Source organism: Zonotrichia albicollis, chromosome Z (genome assembly GCF_047830755.1).
Source record: "Zonotrichia albicollis isolate bZonAlb1 chromosome Z, bZonAlb1.hap1, whole genome shotgun sequence".
Lineage (NCBI taxonomy): Eukaryota > Metazoa > Chordata > Aves > Passeriformes > Passerellidae > Zonotrichia > Zonotrichia albicollis.
Genome location: NC_133860.1, coordinates 42,212,206 through 42,232,685, shown reverse-complemented (window position 1 = coordinate 42,232,685; position 20,480 = coordinate 42,212,206). Strand labels below are relative to the sequence as shown.

Below are 20,480 nucleotides of genomic sequence, written 5' to 3'. Positions count from 1 at the left end.
GAAGAGTGCTCAGGTCAATTGTCATAAGTTGACCTAAAGGTTTAAGGTCACAGAAAGGAGCTAGAGTTTTAATGGTGTTTTGTGAGCACCTCAATCTTGGGAAAACCTGTTGTGCCTTCAACTGACCAGCTAGCAAGGTATGCAAAGATAAACAGTTACAATTTTATTAAGCAATTACACCAAGTGTGCTGCAGACTGTGGGACCAGCAGTTAAATGTTGGTGGAAGTGGTTGAGCAACAAGCTGATACATTGCATTCCACGTTTGTAATCGTAGATGGCAACACTTGCAGCTAAATTAAAATGGCTGGGTTTTCATCTGCTTCCTCCAATTCCATGACTTTATCTCCTTGTTCTTCCAAACATACTGAACAATTATAATGAAGTGAAGATAAAATGAAACGTTTTATTTCTGCACAGGGTTAAATTACTGTACTAAGAAAGAGATGTCCATGCTCATGTCAGAGCTACTTAGTGTCTTTTAATATTTACCTCTACTGAAGTCTCATGCGATGATACTGTGGAAAGCTGGAGGTTTAAAGCAGAGTACAGGATGTGGTACCCATAAGCAGAAAATTGAATGTTAAAGTCTTTGGCAGCATATGTAGTCACTTGCTCAATGCCAAAGACAACTTGTGTCCGTGGTTAAATGAGACTTTTTCTAAACTTTGTGGGGATTGAAGTATCTTGCGAGTGTCTGAGGAGCCCTACAGATTTTTGTCAGTGTCTGGCTGAAATGAAGTGGCTTTGACACTTGGGCTCAGGAGCATGGAATGCGGTTGCTGTTGCATCACTGTCCCCTTGTATGACAGTCCCAAGGTCCATGTATTGCAATAGCACTCAGTATCTGTAAATGGATGTGGCTGGCCTGTGGTAGCAGATACAAATGACTGAAATAAGACCATTATCAAGGAAATGGAAGAAGGAAGAGGACTTGGGAAAGTAAATGTACAGCAATGAGGCTCTCTGGGAAAGCTCAGGGGAAAGACTGGTTTAGCAAACATTTAAAATTTTATATCAGGATGTCTTTTACTGGATATCTGTCTTCAACACTCCCATGCTAATGGTGTGTGTTTGCTTTCCCTGTTTGTGCAGTGTCTGGCAGTTAGACATAGTCCAGAACAGTGGCCCTGGAGATCCTGTGTGACACATAGTTTGCAAGAGTGGATAATATCTATCTGCTGGCCAGAAGATGCATTTATATTTTTGTTTGAAAATACATGCATGCTTTCACAACGAAATAATTAGATTAGGAGAGATACAGCCATTTTTAAGGGAGAGAGTAGTTCAATGTTGGAAACATTTGACAAGTTACGTATTGAAGACCCCCACTCTTTAATTAAGTGTATTAGTCTCCTCTCTCATGTGAATCTGCCCTCCAAGTTCACAGCTGCCATAGGTTTTTCAGTGCTTGCAGTGTCTGCCTTTGTCTACAGACCTTCCCGTGAGCAAATTTTAGGGAATGGACTGAATGCCCCTAACTGGAGATACAGAAAAATGTTCAGGCCATCTGGTCTCATTGCTGTGAGACACATGCTGGTTTCTTGTAATTGTACTTTTTGACAGAAGACGTTTATAGAAAGTTGTTTTCGTCAGAGCCTTAAATTATTCATCCAAAGATAAACAACTTCCAGCATAAAATAGACCTAGAATTTTGTAGGTATGAAATACCTTAATAAGGGAACACCTGCAATAGATGTTTGTAAAGCCATTTTTTCTTAGTAGCCTGTTGAATTATCTCTGTTCACATTGCTCTGGTTGACACACTTTCTTCTGCATATTTAATAAATCATTACATTGGATACCTGCAAGTTGATATGGGAGCAGAGGCTCGGGGGGAAACTCCATCTGCTTGTAGCTTTGAGAATTGTTTTTCTGATATCTGTACATGAATCCTTGCCCTGTATTTTGCAGCTTCCTAGCAGTGATCTGAGCTCCTGTCCTGCTGCAATGAGGACAGCTCGGGTAGCAGTGAGCCTGCCTCAGAGCATTGCCAGCTTAACCTGCTTCATGTTTGGGGCTTGGCTGGTGCAGCACATGAACTGCCAGACTAGGAGCAGCCATGGAGTTGAGCTGCCCAAGGCAGGCACTCATGGGATGCTAAGTACCTGAGAGTATGAATTTTACTAGGAATAAAAAGAAGGCACAAAAGATGAGTTTATTGGCCTCTTTCAAACTAGGACAAGATAGTTATATATTCTCTCATTACATAAGGTTTTAAGTCACTGTGACCATCTAAAATGCAGCTAGCTTCTTCTTAAAGCAACAGCACTGAATTGTGATGACAGATGCCTAAGGTCCTCTCACTACAGGGAGACATAAATTGGATGCTGCCTAGATCCTGTTGTACTGGGCTCAGCTATTACTGGGACTGGCTGTGGCCAGCAAACAGTCAGTTTTTGTGCAAGAAAGGCTCCCTGGCTTTTGTTTTTGTTATAGAGTGGCTCTGTTGAGTACTTTTGACTGTACTAATACTGGATTGGGGGTATGAGCTTGGGGCAAGGAGGCAGCAAGATGTAAGGTGGGCATATACAAAATTTGCAGAACTTGTTTCCAGTGGACTGAAACGCTGCCTTGCCTTGCTTACTGTGCAGCTGCAGACAGCTGAGACTGCGAAATGTGCTTTAGCTAATGTTTAATTCAAACACTCGTGAAAAACTTTGATCCCAGCATTTTATAGTATGTATTCCTGTATCTTTTCTCTTTTCTTTCCCCCCCTCACCCCAACTCTGACTTTACAAATTCTATTCTATCACCGTAAGAGGATTTTGTTCTCTCCGTAGTCTGTTATGCCTTGTTCATTGAGCTTCCCAGTTGTGGTGCCAAAAGAGCCCTCCTCCTTATTGCTCATGTCTTGCTTTCCATGGGAAAAAGTCTCTGGTGGCAGGAAATTGAGGGGGATTGGCCCTGGGAAATAAAAACCTCTGTTCCTTTCTTTGCCTTCAGTGTAAGAAGTCCTTTGATATGTCTGTGGCAAATGCCTTATTAAAGGGTCTGCCTGCTAGGAGCAGCCACGTGCTGTTCCTGAACTGCTGCAGATAGTCATATGTGTGAGAGAAAATGAATGACCAGGAAGCCTTAAGTGCTGTTGTAAGTTTTGCAGGGCTTTTTTCCAGCTTCAGTTCTTCCAAGATAAAACCTATTTGGTAAATGGTTATGCCTGAATTACTTAAGGATTATGCTTCAAAAAGTGTTCCATAAATTTGTATTTAATTGTAACAAATATTACTTTTCCTTTCATGCTTTTTTGTTACATATTATTTTAAGTTTAGCACCCTTTAAAAGTACAGTCCATGGACTAATTTGCAAACTGTTGCAAGTTATATCTGTGAAATGTCTCTTAGTTAATGTAAATTCAAACCTAAACTACTGTGACCCACAGGTCAGTGGAGATGATTATAGCTGCTCCATTCCAGCCACATAAGAGCCCATCTGGAGTTCTGCATCCAGCTCAGGGGCCCCAAGCATAGGAAGGATGCTGATCTGTAAAACGGGTCTGGAAGAGGAGACCACAAAAATGATCAGAAGGCTGAAACATCTGTCCTGTGAGGAAAGACTGAGAACATTGGGGTTGTTCTGCCTGGGGAAAAGAAGGTTCTGGGAGAGCTTATTGTGGCCTACAAGGAAGATGGAGAGGCACTTTTTGTAAGGGTATGTAGTGATAGGACAATTGGGAATGGCTTCAGACTGAAAGAGGATTGATTTAGATTAGACACTAGGAAGAAATTCTCTAAGGGTGGTGAGGCACTGAAACAGTGATTAGATTTCCAGTAAACTCAGTATCAATTAGATTGTCTCTGTGGTCTTGGGACCTCCAAAATCCTTGTCATGGATGTATTATGAAGATGAGCTCGGAACTGGATGATGTTTGGAGAGACAATACTTGTTTTTAAAATTCCTCTGTAAAGTGACCACATCTCCGTGAACCTGAAGTTTTGATTCTCTTTCTGGATTCTGCTAGTAAGGTCATGGCTCCCGTGGCCCTTGTGCACCTGGGCTAATTGCTGATTTCAGTAATAATATTGCATCTTCAGATGTGGTAGCTCTATTTCTGAAAACTTGCACAAATCCAGAAATTTGAAATGTTTTCATGTTGTCCACTAACGCTGAGTCTGAATTAGTAGGTCCTGCAGGCACCATGTTGACTGTAGGTCAGGGAGTGCCTTGGGTTGAGTTCTCAGCTCTGTGGTCAGCAACTGGCATAGCTTCAAGAATTTGCCAACAACTGGAGTGGCTGTCTTGGATCAGGGCACATCAGAAAGTTATTGCAATTCACAATCAGACCTCAAACATCAATTAGTCCTAGATACTGTCTACACAGGGCAATTGTAGGATGAGGAGGGTGCGTGTAAGTACGATGTGTCAGTTGATGGAAGATGACCAAGCCTTCAATTTAGGAAAACTCCTTGGTAAGCACTTACTTTTGTGCTAAATATGTAGAATATACATACATAGGAAGCTGTCAGTAGAATGTTTCTTTATTTCTGTTTAATCAGTTGTGGGAAGAATTGGAAAGTTGGTGTGCTGTACTGAGTAACTGAATAAATCTCCCATGTGCGGCAATTTACTAAGTTTTAGTACTGCTCACTGGGCCATGTGTTTCATACACACTCTTTCTTTAGTGGTTTTTTCGTGAAGAAGTGTCTATGAGTGAACTTGATGTCTTAGCACATGTTTTATGTCTACTGACTCTTAGCTAGCCCAGAGTCAACATCTAAAATGAATTGAAATAGCTTTAAGGCTAGCATTTTTATTAGATCTTGTTGGTTGTCCAGATGCCCTCCTAATGTTCCCTCTTCAAGAGAATTCCTCTGAAGTTAAGTCACATAGTTAATGAATTTAATCATAAGATGTTGTTTACATGACTTTTCTCCTCAGTAGAACTTTCATGGAGAATGTGCCTTGTTCTGTGGCATTTTCTCAGCTGGAAGATTTTGTGTCAGGATCCTGCTTAATAGAGATCTTCAGGTGAAGCCCAGCCCTGATTACTCTGCCACATAACACCCTTTATTGCAGTACTCTCTTCCATTGTGAGCTGAGGATTATCAAAGTGTTACTGATATAGCAGAAATATGTTTATTCTTTCATCAATCTTTCTAGTCTTCTGACTAATACTTGCTCTGTTAAGCAGAAAGAGTGAGCTTTGTCTCCAAACCAAACTTGTTTGCCTGTTGAATTTGGTGTGGCTGGCTTGATGGATGCTCTCAGGATGTTTGAAGGAAGAGGTACACAGGACTCTAGTCAAAAGCTGAAGCCCTTGCCAAAATATATTATTATAGACTAGACTTTAAGAACCCAAGTCTTCAAAGTAATTGCCTCTGCAGCTCAGTCCTGAGGCTACCTGCAGGTTGTCATTTCTGTTTCTAAAGCTGTGTCTGCAACCACTCTTGATGTGATAGCACAGTTGCTTTGAAGCCAGTATATGCTGGAGGGTAAGTGTGTAATCAGACTTATTGGAAGTTGGTGTTGTAAGAGACTCCTCCCAGGATTAGCACTGTGGGTGTTGACATTCCCTGTGCTCTGTATTTCCAGTGCTCAGATATCCAGCCCAGAAACTTTAGCTGCTTTGGCCCTAACAGAAAAGTCTGATTTCCAGCTTGTGGGCTGCTGATACCCCCTCCAGAAGGGAGCTGGGTTTTCCACTTCCCAGAGTGTACAAATTACTTCTTTTTGAATCTTGCTCTTATTGTTGCAGTGTTTGCTAAGCAGAGCAACTATTAAAATTCCACAATATCTGTTGGTGCCTTTATCCACTCTCTGAATCAATCTTTGCAAATAATTTTAATGAGGGATTAGAGTTTGGCCAGGGCTGCTTGATCTAGGATACCTTTGTTGGGTATGGGAGGCACCCAAGGACGTGCAGATCCAGGACTAAATTGCAAAACATTAGTGTTATTCAGGTTAATTCCTAGACTGATACTTATCACATGGGTCATGTTGTTTCCTTTGCCTATATTCAGACAGGCTTCCTTTTTTCTGATTTGCTTATGGCTGTGTTGAGTTGTCTTTGAGGGGCAGGAGTAAACAACAGTTTAACAAGTTACGAGGACCAGGGCATGGGAATTGTCATGGGGGGATGAAGGCTTGACGCGCTATCGGCTGTCCCCCTCTAGCTGACAGGACCAGAGCCAAGCAGGACAATCAGCTGGGCCCTTCTGAGCACTTGTCTCCACTTGTGAGCACTCATAGTTGCGAGAGCTTTTGGACAGGGGCCTTTGATCTCAGTGTTGCAAACAATAAAATGATATATTATGTTTCAGTGTGGTGGCTCGTCAGTTTTTTTTCCCTTGCTCTGGGAAGTCAGGAGCCCTCTGCAGCAGAGGAGCTCTGCTGTGGAGTCAGAGCAGCCTGTCTGGTTGTGCTGATGGTGGTGAGGGCAAGAGCAGTATTAGAGCAGCCTCCATGGCCAGTTTGCCAGGCACAGTGCTTCACCATCTGCATCCCATGTTTGCCTCCAAACTAATGTTTTGGTTCATGGCAAGCGATGTCCTGATTACAGTATCTGAGAGCTCATTTTAGAATGAGTCATGCTTATTGGAGCTACCAGACTTAAAAGAAACTTTGAGCAAGACATGTATTTGTTTGATTGGTGTATGAAGCATCTGGGTAATTAGGAAGCGCAATTTTAAAAGCAAAGGAAGATGAGAGATATCAACTCCCATATGGTCATTAAAACTTCAACTACAAAGCTTGAAGCAGCTATACAAGACCTTAACAAATGTATGGTAGCATCAGTCCAAAATGTGGATGTGTAGTGTAATTTCTTTTGTGTCCTCAGTAAATGCATGTGAGAATTTCTCTGGCTCTTTTTTTTTTTGTTTTGTTTTGAGATACAGGTTTCAAGGTATGCAAGTACTTGCAAAACTCAGAGGAGTCCTGCTGTTTTGAAGTGCCTTTTGTGTTGCCTGCATCCATTACCTGAAAGTGTTTATCCCCCACTTGAAGCAATTGTCAGGGAAAAGCTGAAAACTTGCTCGTGGCATGCACGAGTCTGTGTGGGAATGGAACTAGCCAAGCACATCACAGTGCATTTCAGGAGGAGCAGGGGCTGTGGTTTTTTACCGAGGATGTGTCATGATGTTCTCAGCTAACCGCCTTGTGAGATGCTACAGAAAGCAGCTAGTCCAGCCGTGCGTTTCTGTCCCCTCCCTTGTGCCTGCACCACGCTGCCTGCAAGTATGCAGTGGCTCAGATCAGGGAGCCAACCCTCCCACAAACAGGTGTCTTTAGCAAGAGCTGCCTCTCGTTCTGGCTCACTCCAGCTATGGCGTGAGAGGTGATGTGAGCATCTGACTGAAAACATGAAAGAATGTAGGACCACATTTTTCATAGAATGATCAAGGTTGGAAGACATCTTCAAGATGATCTAGCCCAACACTGAGCATAGTACAAATAGGTTGTAATTTTGGTAACTGGTATATGAAGGCTGTTAACAAAAGTCTCACTGCTGTGGCTGAAATTCATCTAGAAGTCAGCACGACAGTATGCTCCTTCAGACTCACTGCTAGAAACATTTGGAAGAATTGGAGAGCTGCTCAAAGAGGACCCCTCTGTACTCTGCAAGTAGAGAAAGACCACTCACTGGGTAGCAGATATAAATAATTGGAGTTATTTGCAGCTGGAAATGTGCACAGACACCTATCTTTAATAGGCTGGGAGAGTGTTTTTTATGGGAGGTGATGAGGTTGCACCAGTAAGTAGGAGAAACCACAGATGGTTCATTTGATTACAACCGTCGTCACCTCCATCAGTGGGAGGCAGCTCAGCATGCTGCAGTCTCACGGGTTCCTGAAGCGGCAGCCAATTCCCATGCTGTCCCTGAGATACCTTTGCAGTGTGGTGTCTTTGTCTCTGGTGTTGAGGATCTGCTTAGCATGGGGCTGCTCCACCTGCTTCTTGCCTTGAGCTTCATCATGAGAGTCCTCAAACTCTTCTGAGGATGTGTAAGCTGAAACTCTGCTGGCTCCCAGCCTCAGCCCCCCGTGTGTGAGTGATCCATCAGCCCCACCATGAGGGCTCCATCCTGCCCCCAAACCAGGCAATGGCCTCAGAGCAATACAAGCTTGAAGAAGTTAAACTTGAGGAATTCTCTGTAGAAAGAACAGAATACTCTTGTTGACCTAGGCATCTTTGTGCACCCTACTATAAAAGGCCTCTTTTAAAGAGAAGTGATAACTATTTTTATTTCCCTTCTTCAGCAATTCACCCAGGTTCTAAGTAAAATTGCTCTAAAAGTCACCCAGACTCGTGTATAACTTGATATGGGTTTCTGTTTGCAGCTATTGTGGACGATGAAAGGCTTTCTGCAGAGGAAATGGATGAGAGGAGGCGTCAGAATATTGCTTATGAGTATCTGTGTCACTTAGAAGAAGCAAAAAGGTGAGTAAAAGAAAGCACACTTATTCTGGCCTTTAAATGTGGACATTCAGGCCTGTTGTGTTCTTAAGCATCATAATTTTTGATTCAACATCTTGAATTACTTGGATTAACTGAATGTTGGAGTATCATAGCACTCAGCATGAGAAACTAATGCCCAGTATGAAAAGTCTGATTCAAAGAAAGATTTAGAAATAATCAAGACATCATCCTGAAACTGGCTGTGGTGTCCATTTTCACTGAAAATTGGGGCTGCGTACTAAAACACAAGGCTGTAGTTTTGTGAGAAGCTGAGTCAGCCTTATGTGACTCGCTGGAGAAAGTATTTTTCTCCTGGCTCTGTGGCTGTGCTCCCTCCTTGGTGCTATTTCTCGTGGAGTGACTCAGGTCACTAAGATGGCAGAAAATCACCTGGGCTCTTACAGGTTTAATAATTGAATCATCCTTATGTTACAGTGGTAAGTGCAGGCAGGGCAATAAGAGAAGATGGACTCTGCTCCTGCTTCAGTTCCTACTGGTCAGCAGTCCTCATCTCTTAAAGCAACAGCAACAGTGATGAAACACTGATTTGAAAGTGCACAGAGTTTTGATCATCTTTGTGCAAATGTACTGTGCTATGTTCACTTCATTCTCAAAACAAATATTCAACAACATTTCCATAATTAGAGAGCAGGAAAACAGGGTACAATATCCTTGTGCTTTTGAAGTAGCTTCAAGTACTGCAATTATTATATATGTAAAAGTCTATTTTGTATTTTGTCTGATCAGACTTTTTCAAAGATGCCTCTTATACTCACGTTATTGCTATTGGCACCACTGGTAGCGTCTTGCATCTGCTCTGTGTTTGTTGATGATGGTGGTTTTACTTATAAACTGTATTTGGATGACTTTCCTTTGAATTTCTATTGAGAAAAGAAAACTTGAACGGTGATTAGTAGTGTGAGCTGTGAAACCTTAGTGTGAAGGTGAAGCTTGGCGTCTTTGTAATGGTTTAAACAAGTGTATTTCAGTCTGTAATCTACTATTAAATTGTGCCCCGGGCCTTGAATCCACAGTGTTTCCCTTTCAATAGCTGCCAATGGTTTTGCCCTAGGGGTATTGTTATAAAAATCAGCCATTCTTACTTCCTCTTCAGTTCATTGTTCCATTTGGTGTAGCAAGCATTGCCTCCTTTGCCCTTTCTACCTCTTTCTTCTGCAGTGGTTCCCTGTTCAGATATTTAAGATAGCAAGTGTCAGTCCTGCTGCCAGGGAGGACTGACCTTTTCCACACGCTCCTGCTGCCCCCATTGTGCAGGGGAGGAGATTGCCCTCAGTCAGATGAGTCAGCTTGCTGTGCTGGCTATGTGAAGGTCTTCTGCTGAGTTAGTTTTCTGTGGTTTAGTGAGCTGACTGGTCTGACCAAGGGGTCAGAGGAGAACCGGAGCAGGCAAGAGGAAGAGGATGGGGCGCAGCTGCACACTGGAGAGAGGGAAGGGAGCAGGTTTCACTTGTGGAGGTGTTAGATCAGGTCCACGGTATCAGCTAACCTCAGTGAGTCAAGGTTTGATATCACTCAAGGTTTCTCCTTGGTATGTTGCAACTCACCTATATGCTGCCTTATGGCATCTAGTCTCCAAATTCAACCTTTTCTCTTCTCCTGCTATTATGACTACTTTTTCTTCCTGGCTCTCTTCAACCTTCCCCTTTCCCAGGCTACTTGTCATTTTGAAATTGAGTCCTGTAGCTAATTTGAAGCAGCTCCCTTGATATTTCACAAGGAGATGTGAAATTAATTTTACAACTAATGACTTAAAATAGCATCTGCTGTGAGTAACCTCCTCCCCTTCCTTGTATTTATTTTCATAGAGATTCTTGCCACTAGCAGTTCTCCAGAGGAAGCATTGTTTTAGTCCATTATGGGACTTCCTATCCAGGACAATTACTTCCAGGGTTCTTAGGTACCTGGATCTCTGTTTGGAAAATCAGAATCTACTAGTACTGTTCAATGGTGATTACTTCATAAGGTGGGGATGAGTTCTGCAGTGTAAGGAGCATTGTACTTCCCTTACTAAGGGATTGGGCTGTCATGGATGGAGATGAAGTGGCAGCATGATGCTGCTGCATGTCCTCCTCTGCCTCAGTGTGCTGGTCCCAGTGCTCATTAGGAAGGAAGGGTGACCATGCAGGGCATGGTGGTGGCCCTGGGAGTGATTTTGGGTAGACAGAGCTGCTGTGAGAAAAAAGAGAGTGAGGGGAATCTTCTCCCTTCACAGAGAATCATTGAGGTAATTTTGTTGTATCATGAGACTTTGCCTCAAGACACTCTTGCTACTGTGAAAACAACCCAGCAACAAACAGCTTCAAAAAGGCTTGTAGAAACAAGTAGAAATACCTGGGTCTCATGGCTGTGTAGCCCCTAGCCCTGCTTTCCCAGGAGGTGACCCACGTTGTCCAGGGAAGCTGAGCTAGTGCCAGCCCCAGGCTCGGATGTCAAAGGTGCATGACCCACGCTTTTCCCAGCACCAATCTGGAGAAATGGGAAACATGATAAAGTCCTATATCTCTTCTCACTGCACGGTTATTCACCCTGTGAGCTTGATTAGGGGTGAAACGTGTTCATTTGCAGCCCTTGTCTGTACCTGTATGATAATAGCATTTTCGCTGTGACTATAGAGCCTGAACAAAACTGGGGACTCTGGAAAGCGAGATGGAGAGCAACAGGGTCACAATTCAAACGATACCAGCTGGGGAGGCTGGAGTGTGAGCTTCTTCCACAACACGTGGTGGGTCCTGCCCTTCAGCTGCACTGGGAGACTGCTTTCACAGGAAACATTCCCGAGTGATGGGCATCTGCAGCTTTGGCTGCTGCTGGATGCAGGGGTCCCAGCTGGGTGCTGCCCAGCTCTGCAGCAGCACCCGTGAGATGTGCAGGCCCTGTTGCCCTGCTGTGTGCTTGTGGCAGTGGGTCTGACTGAGAGCGGGCAGGCTGGTGCCTTCAGCCCCTGGTGCAGCAGCTGGCTGTGAAACCTCCCGGAGCGCTGCCGGCCTGCTCACAGCAGTTCCCTCCTGGGTGAGTCTGGGGAGTGGGAACTGCCTTCAGGACATATTTAATCTTTGTCCTGAGTGCTTGGAGAGGACTTCTTAATTAATATTCATAATGCTGTGGATATCAATGACAATAAATAGACCGAATGAGTAAGTCAAGGTGAGTTTTTCCAGTTGGCAGCTGCTGAAATGACAGCAAATACTATTTTAGATAATTGACTGTGCAAATACAGTGCTTTGTCCATACTGGAGAGTAATAAATACTGAAATAAACAATAAATAGCAAAAGATCAAGCAGAACATGACTGGGGCTGTGTCAGGAGGCATATTTTGCTTCTCACCATGTTTGTAATGAAAACATTACTTTGTAGCAGCTCTGCACTTTAAAATTCCAGAATTAATTAAACAGGTAAAGAATGTACACTTTCAGCTGCTTTTCAGATCACTGTTTGCATATTTAATTATGGTAGCCCAGCTTTAATAAAAACTTGGCTGAAAGTTCAACATGAAAAAAGAATCATGTCACTGGTAGCTGATGCTTCTGCAAATACCTTCTGAGCCAGGCAGAGTATCTGTTTTGCCTATACAACATGGGAAATTGGTTTTTAAATACAATGAGCAGGCTTGTAATATCTGCAGAGGTCAGTAAAGTTTGATAGAGTGTTATATTTTATATTGAGGAAATTTTTTTTTTTTGTTAGATTGCTGGGCCCCTTTCTTCCTGAGATTGCACATCTGATAAAATGAGGTTTTGGTTACGGATATATATTTCACCTTTAAGCAAAGTCTCTTGCATATTAAACAAAAAACCAAAAAGGAGCAAAAAATTGATAGCATCCCATTTCCTTGAGCTTCTGAGAAGAAAAATAATCAAGAATATACAATTAGGAGTAGGGATTTTTGCACTTCAAGAAATTTAGCCATGGATGCCACTGATAGAAGTTCTCCAGATGTTACCCTGACATATATCCAGTATAATTTGGACAATCATACCAGTAAATATCAAAAGTATAAGGTGGGCATAAACAGCTGTGTTACAAGCCCTCAGGTTGTCTTGTATTATGTGAATTTTAACAGGTGCATGCCCGCGTTTTTCCCAGCCCCAGTCTGGCAAAGGTAATATTGACCATAGCATCCTCCTTTCCAAAGGAAATTACCCAGCACACCAAACTCTGGCTTGGGTTTGGCTTTTGCTGTTGCTTGTCTCTGCTCATATGTAATTACTGCACTGCAAAGATAATACAGATTTGAAGGATTTAAATTGTGATTGAAGCTTTGGCATATAAAGCAAATCAAATTTTCACTAAATGAGTTGTGGCTGGTAAGGCTTATAATCATCCATAGTGAAGTAGATACTGTTTCTCTTGGCTTTTTAGAAATTATACCTTCTTATGATAAGATTGAATTTGAGCCATGGAACTCCTCATTTTACTAGCCTTGAGTCTCCCTGCTTGAAATGGAATATACTTAGTTTCATAAAGCATATTCTGCAATTTCATAAACAGACTGCCAGAACATTTTTTTTTCTTACTCAGCTGTTCAGCAAGGCAGTAACTTGTATAAAATACTGAAGTTTTAGCTTCAATATTAGGACAATAAAGACACAGTAAAGAAATCTATCCAGGAAACTTCTTTTTGAGAAGTTTTTTTTTTTTTAATGTTGAATAAGTAAATTCTCATTCTTCTTCAACTTATTTTCAATAGAAAAACAAATTGTCCTGTTTTGTTTCTAAAACCTGCCTCTTTCATAATGTTGGTTTTGTTAATTGGTTTGCAATGGTTAGTTGCAGTATTGGTTGATGATATGATAGTTATGACTTACTGAACAAAAATGTGCCTACGGTTTAATGTACTTATAATTTCGAACCCTGAAGTGTTTACTTGGCTTTTGTTAAAGCCAAAAGCTTTGCAGTACCCTAGCAAAACAGAAACCTCAAGTTGCCAGGATTAGGGACCATGGAGGGTGGCTAAGGGGGGCCTCTGTTTCTGGGGAAGGTACCAGAGTCCTACAAAGACTTGGTGTACTATGAGTGAAGTCTGCCAGGTTTTATGTTGCTGTTTCTCCAGGAATAAAATTATGGCAACCATTCAGTCCTGGCAGGCCATAAGTGAATTAATATTACTCAAGTACTTTCAGACTACAGGAAATATTTAAAGACCTGTGCCCTTAGTAAATATAAAATATTGTAATCCAGTTGTAAAACTACCTAATTTTAGGCAGAAAATATTAAAATATTTCTTAGTAACAAGTTTCGTACGGGTTTATCAGAAAATTATTTTGGTATTGATAGTCGACTACTGTGTTGTAAATTATGAACTTTGTCTCCCCACTTCTGCTTGCTTTTAGCCAAAGTACTAGTGAATGTGGCTGCCAGCACCCCTGTAAAGGTAAAATGTTTGAAATTAGGGTGTGTCATGATGTGAAATTCCTTGAAGAAAACCTACTTAGCTGTGTTATACCTATTGCTGAAGTGTCCTGGTCCACACAGAAGTACTGATCAACAAGTGTACTTGCTGTTTCACGTCTTGGTCCTCAGCACGCTTACCTAGACTGCCAGATATTGGTAGAACAGCATCTTGTTTTGGAGAGTTATACAATCGTGCTGATAAGCCAGAATTTTTGTGTGCAAGTGTGATGTCAGTGGTATCAATCAATCCAATAATTGCTTGGATAGTGATATTTGCATATGAAAAGTCTCGATGGTGAGATCTAAAGGCGAGAGGAACCTTTTGTGCTAGTTTTTGTGCAGGATGCATTGACCTGCTTGCTGGCATGTTGAGGTAACGTGTAATGGGTCATTGCTCAGTGTGTATACTTGTGGAATAATGATGCCCAGTAATGATGGATGTGACCTTTATTTTTTAGACTGAACCATATGGCACTTGTCCCATAGCATGCACTGGAGCTAACAGTACAGTCTCTTCAGACCCAGTTAGTTCTCTTTCTTAAAGTTTTCCACCTTTCTTTTAGGCACTACTGTATTGTAAAAGGAATTGTAATTTGTTGTTTTGTTTTTTTTTTTTAATGGAAGACTGACAAATTTGAAGCTAGTTCAAGCTCTGCTGCCCATGTATTGATGTTTGTAGGCTAAGTTTCACCAAGAGCACACAGCATTTTCATTTCTCCTTCACTTTCTCCTCTACATCTTGGATTATCTGAGATGCAACTAGAAAGCTTCCATGACTTTATACCCCACTCACAAGTCTATCCAATAGCCAGATCAAAGCAGTGGCTCCATTCTGCCCCCTGGGTAGATCCTGGTTAATATTAAGCATGACCTGAGGTGGCCTTGCCAACCTGTCAGTAGTGGCTGAGTTGTTACATTACCATGGGGAGCACATGAAGGAGTAGGGATACTGGGGGTGCTTGTACATCACCAACCCAAAAGTCCTCATCTGGAAGGTTGCTAAAGGAAAGCTTGGGGCTGAGATGTGTAGAGAGAACAGAGTTGTGGGGATTAGACGTACTTAAGGCTTGTAACTTGCTTAAGAGAGTCATGCTGTTGGAAGGATCTGTGACAGTAGGAAGGACATCGTGGGAAGGAAGGATATCTTTTGCTTAGTGTTGAAGGGCTTAAGTGTTGCTCTTGACCTTTGGGTAAGTCCTTCTGCACCTGTTTCATATTTACCTGAGAGCAGCCAAGGCCTTTGCTTCTCTGACAGCATGTCATGGCAGTGCTTGTGTGCTTTGCCCATGCCACCCACTCTGGACTGCAGGCTGCGGTGGCTGCATGCCATGCTGCTGGAGCAGCTGACCAGAGAGTGGTGCATTCTCCCTGGCACATGTCCCCTTGGACTATATCCCTTAGTGTAGCACTCACTGCTTTGTGCTTAATCTCCTTCTCTGGTCCAAGGCATGCAGTCATCATCTGCCTGTTTGCCTTGGACCAGAGAAGGAGATTACCTGGACTGAAGGAATTTGCTTCTTAACAGCCCCTTTGCAGGAGTGTACTTTTCACATGTTGTCCTGGAGAGCTGTTGATCTTTGGAAGAAGTGTTTATTCAGGCTCTGTCAGAAAGCACTGTGGGGAGGTATGAATAGCTCTTCACAGGTCAGCAGAGAAGCGTCAGCAGCTGTACGTGGTCAGCTCTATAGCACTACTTTCTACTGACCACTGATGCTAGGGAGGTGCCCACAGGTGTGTAGGGGATCTTACTGTGTATTGGATATAAGAAATGGCTGTTCACAAGAAACATGCTGCTAGAGCAGGAGGCTTTTGCAATTACTTCATGGATGCTAGAAATCCACATCTCTGTGACTTAGCTACTATTTTGAGACTGAAAGCCCTAAAATTAGTCTAATGAATGTTTAGATTTGCAAAAAAAAACCAAAAAAAACCCCCAAAAAACAACAAACCAATGTGCTGCTGTAGCCCCAGCCCTGGGTGGGAAAAGCAGCTCAAAGACCAGAGGGGTCAATGCTCGCTGAATGTGCAGGCATGGCGTTGCACCCAGCTTTTGCCCTCTAGGTACTGCAAGTGAACACTTTATAGAATAAGGCAATTTCTGAGGCATGTGGTCTGGGTTCCTTTGAAAATCACTTCTGTTGCAAGTGTCCCAACTGTTCACTGTCCAGAGAAGGAGCACTCTGGCAGTTTGTATCTCATATTTAAGAATGGAGTAATGCTGGAAACTGCTTTGGCTGTGGACTTTGCTGGCCACAGACAATGTGAATCCTGTGTTGGTAGATAGAGCAGTTGCACAACCAGCGCTCCCCATCATGAGATGGGTGGTACTCCTCTGCAAGGGGTGTGGTTGCTTTTTAAAGCCACATGCGGTCAGATTTGCTGCTGGGCTGATTGGGTTGTGAGGTTGTGTGGCTCAGCTATGTGCACTGTGTGGTGCTTTTGAATGCTGTTAGTCTCCAATAATTCATGTGCTTTTATAAAGATGACTTTGTATTCACCTGTATTTAAATCCAAGGGTCTCTTGAGAGGAATAGTAGTGTCCCAGAGGAGATAAGAGTCTTTATGGACTTTGTAGGAGCTTGGACATTTGTCAGAGCACGCTTGATGTTCTGGAATCACTGTCATTTGAGGCTGATAATTTGACAGCCTCCCATAATTGCTTTTGCTATTTTTGTTGCTAGATTTAGATAGGCATGTGCAGACCTCTGTGTGTGGCTATGTAAACCTCTCAAATTCTTTCCACCTCACTCAAATTAGGGAGAGTTGTGAAAATGCCTCTGTTCATGGTTTCTGTTTTTCAGCTCTCCATGTTTCTTTGAGTTAATTATGCACTTTCTGTAATGCACAGGAAGACAGGTTCCAGGGTAATCTCTTCAATCCCAGATTTAACACCAAAAGGGGGAAAGATTCTTTAAGCCAAACCATCCCCTGGAAAATTTAAGTGATGTATTTATTTTTCAGCTGAGGTATGGAACTGGCAGGCATTCTTGAATTAGTACAACTTAAAGTAATTTAGTTGAATGTTTTCTTTAAAACACAAGGAAAAAAATTTCCTGACAAGATTTTTATTTTACTGTTTCAAGTCGAATGAACTTGTTGGTGTCTCATGTGAAGTGGTTGGTGCTATTAGGTATCAAATCACAAATAGATGAAAGACATTGTGGAGTTACCTCTTCTGTGAAAAGAGAAATGGTAGCCCAAATATTGCTGTAATCTGGTGCATGTGTTCAGAATTAGCCTTGTGTTAGGCATGCAAAAAGAGGAGAGGTTCTGGTTGTCTGTTTCAGCAGTGGTAGCAGGACATGACCTCGAACATTTAATGTATTCCACTGCACCATTGTATTAGGAATGTATTAGCACCATTCCTGACAACTAAGGCCTGAAATTATTCTGGTAGGATGATGGCTAATGGCATGTGTAATTTCCCAGCTATCCAGAGGGTAAGCAGCTTGACTGCCCTGGGATGAGAGTCCATGGTTTGCCATCGTGAAGATGTGTAATTCCTGCAAGGCAGGAGTACATTACTCTCTTTGCAAGGCAGCAAACATGAGAGACTGTATTCTCACCCTGTCTTTTATTGCTCCCATATGGGCTATTGGTGATGCATTCACCTCACAAGAGAAGTGATAAAGCTAGTCTGACAACTGGAGCCCTTCTGTCAACTATAGCATGTTAACTATTCCTAAAACTTGTTTGCCATCAAAGCAGGTAGATGCATTTTAAAATTCGATGCCATAAGGGTGTTAGAGGAGCTCTTCTAATGGATGAAATTGACTTAAACTCAATTCTTTTCATTACCCCTGCCATTCTGTTCTCTAAGTCTGCTTATTGTAGGTCCAAATGCAGAATTTGTCCACTGAGGCAATTAAAAAACCACAGATTTCCTGCAGGCATCCATATCGCACTGCACAGAAATTGCGCTGCTGTGTTGTAGCTATGCTCAGGTCACTCATGTGTTTTGTTTGACTGTGGATAGAATAGAAGAAGCTGTTGGGAGCAAGGAAAGACAGGGGAATGGCTCACTTGAAATGTGCAAAAAACCCCAAATAGGAGGCTTAACATGGGAAGAATTTGTGGAGGGCCATTGCATGCAGGTTATGGACCCTGGCTGCTGTTCCTGGGGTGTGAGGCTGAGTGGGGTTATGGGGGATGCTCATGCATGCCAGCCAAATTTGCCCATAGGGCAGCTTGTCACTGGCCTTGGAGAAAGGTTCAAAGCATCAATTGCATCATAAAATGTGCTCTGTGGAAGGGCTGTCTTTAAAGCTTGGCTGTCAAACAGGCTGCTCTAAAATGGGTAAAAATCAAATACCTGTTTACAGATATTTGTGCCAAACTCTTTTTCTCTGTTAAAGAAAGAAAGCAGTGAAATGATGTCACATCAGTAGATGTTAAAAGCTGGAATGTATTTCTTTCCTGACAGTTTCCAAGTTGCAGATTGCATCCCCTCCTTGCTGTGATCCAAGGAAAGCACAGTGTGCTTCATTCACGTACATCTGCATTTGCCTGATGTGCAGACCCGGTCATGTGGGATTTCCTTTGCAGCATGTTTGGGGGAGTGCCAGGCCTTGGTCTGGCAGTCTCTTTGCTGGAACAGAGTTCAATGGGATTCGTGACTGAAATTGGTTTCTAGGGCTTCCCATTTTTCTGTTTAACATCTACAGAATAGGGAAGTGTTGACTTGATCCACCCAGTAACTTTTGAGGCACACTATCTTCAACTGTTTTAAACAACAAAAATCAAAATTCCACTTAATGTTGAACATAAGCTATTGGGAGAGGAGAAAAAATTGTGGTTTGCTTTTTGCTTTTTTCTATGAAGTACTGATGGCATTGAAGGAGATGTGTGTTTGCAGGTTTTTGAATTTTTAACAGCATGCTTTTACAGTATTTTCAGATCCTTTGTTCATGTTTCTTTTCCTTTTTTTTTTCTTTCCCATAAGAGCCCTGATCTTACCTTGTGATTAGTATAATACTTAATACGGGGATGTCTGCTGTCTATTTTGGGGAGAGCTTACACTTAATGTCTTGGTAAATGTGAAGTAAAGTATTGAATGGTATTGGCATTTTTTCTTTTTTTGTGTATATATAGCCAGAGATAATTTTTAATACTCCTGCTGCTTTCTGTCTCAAAAGAGAACTTGATCTGTCTTTCCTAAGTAAATATAGTTCTGTTGTGATTCCAATTTCAACATTTTCTCCACTTCCTCAGGGTCAAAGTGATATCACATGACAGTTAGTAGCATAAACTGTTTTTCTAATTGAGAAGCAATAGAAGAGAAGAGAATTTATCCCAGAAGTGTTAATTATTTTTGAGCTTATACATTCCTACTCTGTTGAGGAAAAGGTAGGAGTATAGGGAGGCTTCTCATTATTATTGTAACATCTTCTGTTTCTTTATTGTTGACGAACAATATAAGTAAGAAAAATTGTGTCTGCTAAAGTTTTCAGTGTCTGAAACTTGCAGGGAGTTACTCATCTGCTGTGGTGGTTACTGGCTGAGATTGCAATGGTATTTTTAATGTCAACAGCAATTATTTTGCTTCTTGGGAAATCATAGAGTATCCTGAGTTGGAAGGGACCCACAAAAAACATCAAAGTCCAACTCCTGCCCCTGCACAGGATAAGCCCAAAAAATCACCATGTGCCTAAGAGTGTCATTCAAATACTTCTTGAGCTCTGTCAGGCTTGGTGTTGTGACCAATATCCTGGGGAACTTCTTCCACTGCCCACCTACCCTGTGGGTGAAGAATGTTTTAATTATTATAATGATGATAGCAATAAAGTTGATGGCAATAATGACTATAATAAATAAAAAAAAAGCTCTTTAAACAACCTTTTCAGACCTTTGTAGAAGACTCTAACAAATGTTTGAATTTTGCATTACAGTGCAAAAAGAAAGATTAGGAAAGCTGGGGTAACTGGAGGATTTAACAAGATTGACCTTTAATAACCTGAGGTGCCAAGGAAGAGGCAACAGAGTGCAACTGCTGAATTGAGACCTCCTCTGAAATCTGCAAAGGGCTCCTTATGTACTGAATATTCACTGGGGTCAGCAAAACTGTTATTTGTATTTGTTCTGCTTTCAGCAGATAAAGTCAAAATCTGTATCTGTATTCTGCCAATCTGTAATTGGCAAGAGATTATATTTCATGCATTTTTTGTTTGTATTCATCCTTAATGCAGAAAGAATATGTTCATCTCTAAGCACTTTCACCTTCTTGTTGCTTGTCTTTTGATTTCAAAACCAAGGGCTGAACTCTGCCATTGCTTTACAGGCTTCATAAAAGCCTTGATACCTACACTGCAGTGCAGAATTTTCAGCAATCCACTAGTTTCCAGGAAGTTCCAAGAGAAAACATGCATGCAGTGCTTCTGAATTGCATCAGTGCCAAGATCCCGTGTTTCAAAAGAAGAACTGTCTCAGGGCAGAGTTCACAAGGCTCTCTAGTTATTGTGTTCCTGTGCTGTCAGAAGTGGGTGTCACCAGAGGAATTGTATCTTCTCTGAAAATCCTGCTTAGCTGGTACTTTGATAACATGATTAGATTAATAATTAATGCTGAGTGTGCTGTGTGGCCTTTCATGTGATGCAAGATGTGAGTGAGCAGGTGACGGTAGTGAAAAACTTCCTCCAATCTACAAAAGGCTTATGGTTCATCACCAACAAACAG

At 42.0% G+C, this 20,480-nt stretch overlaps 1 protein-coding gene across 7 annotated transcripts in view; it reads left to right on the top strand.

Moving 5' to 3' along the window:
* Window positions 1-20,480, top strand: part of IQGAP2 (IQ motif containing GTPase activating protein 2) — a 123,008-nt gene that overhangs the window by 13,301 nt on the left and 89,227 nt on the right. For all 7 annotated transcript variants that reach the window (XM_074532170.1, XM_074532167.1, XM_074532165.1 and 4 more), the window contains exon 2: window positions 8,278-8,377. In XM_074532170.1, the coding sequence (XP_074388271.1) occupies window positions 8,278-8,377 (100 nt within the window). The remainder of the gene's footprint in view (window positions 1-8,277; window positions 8,378-20,480) is intronic.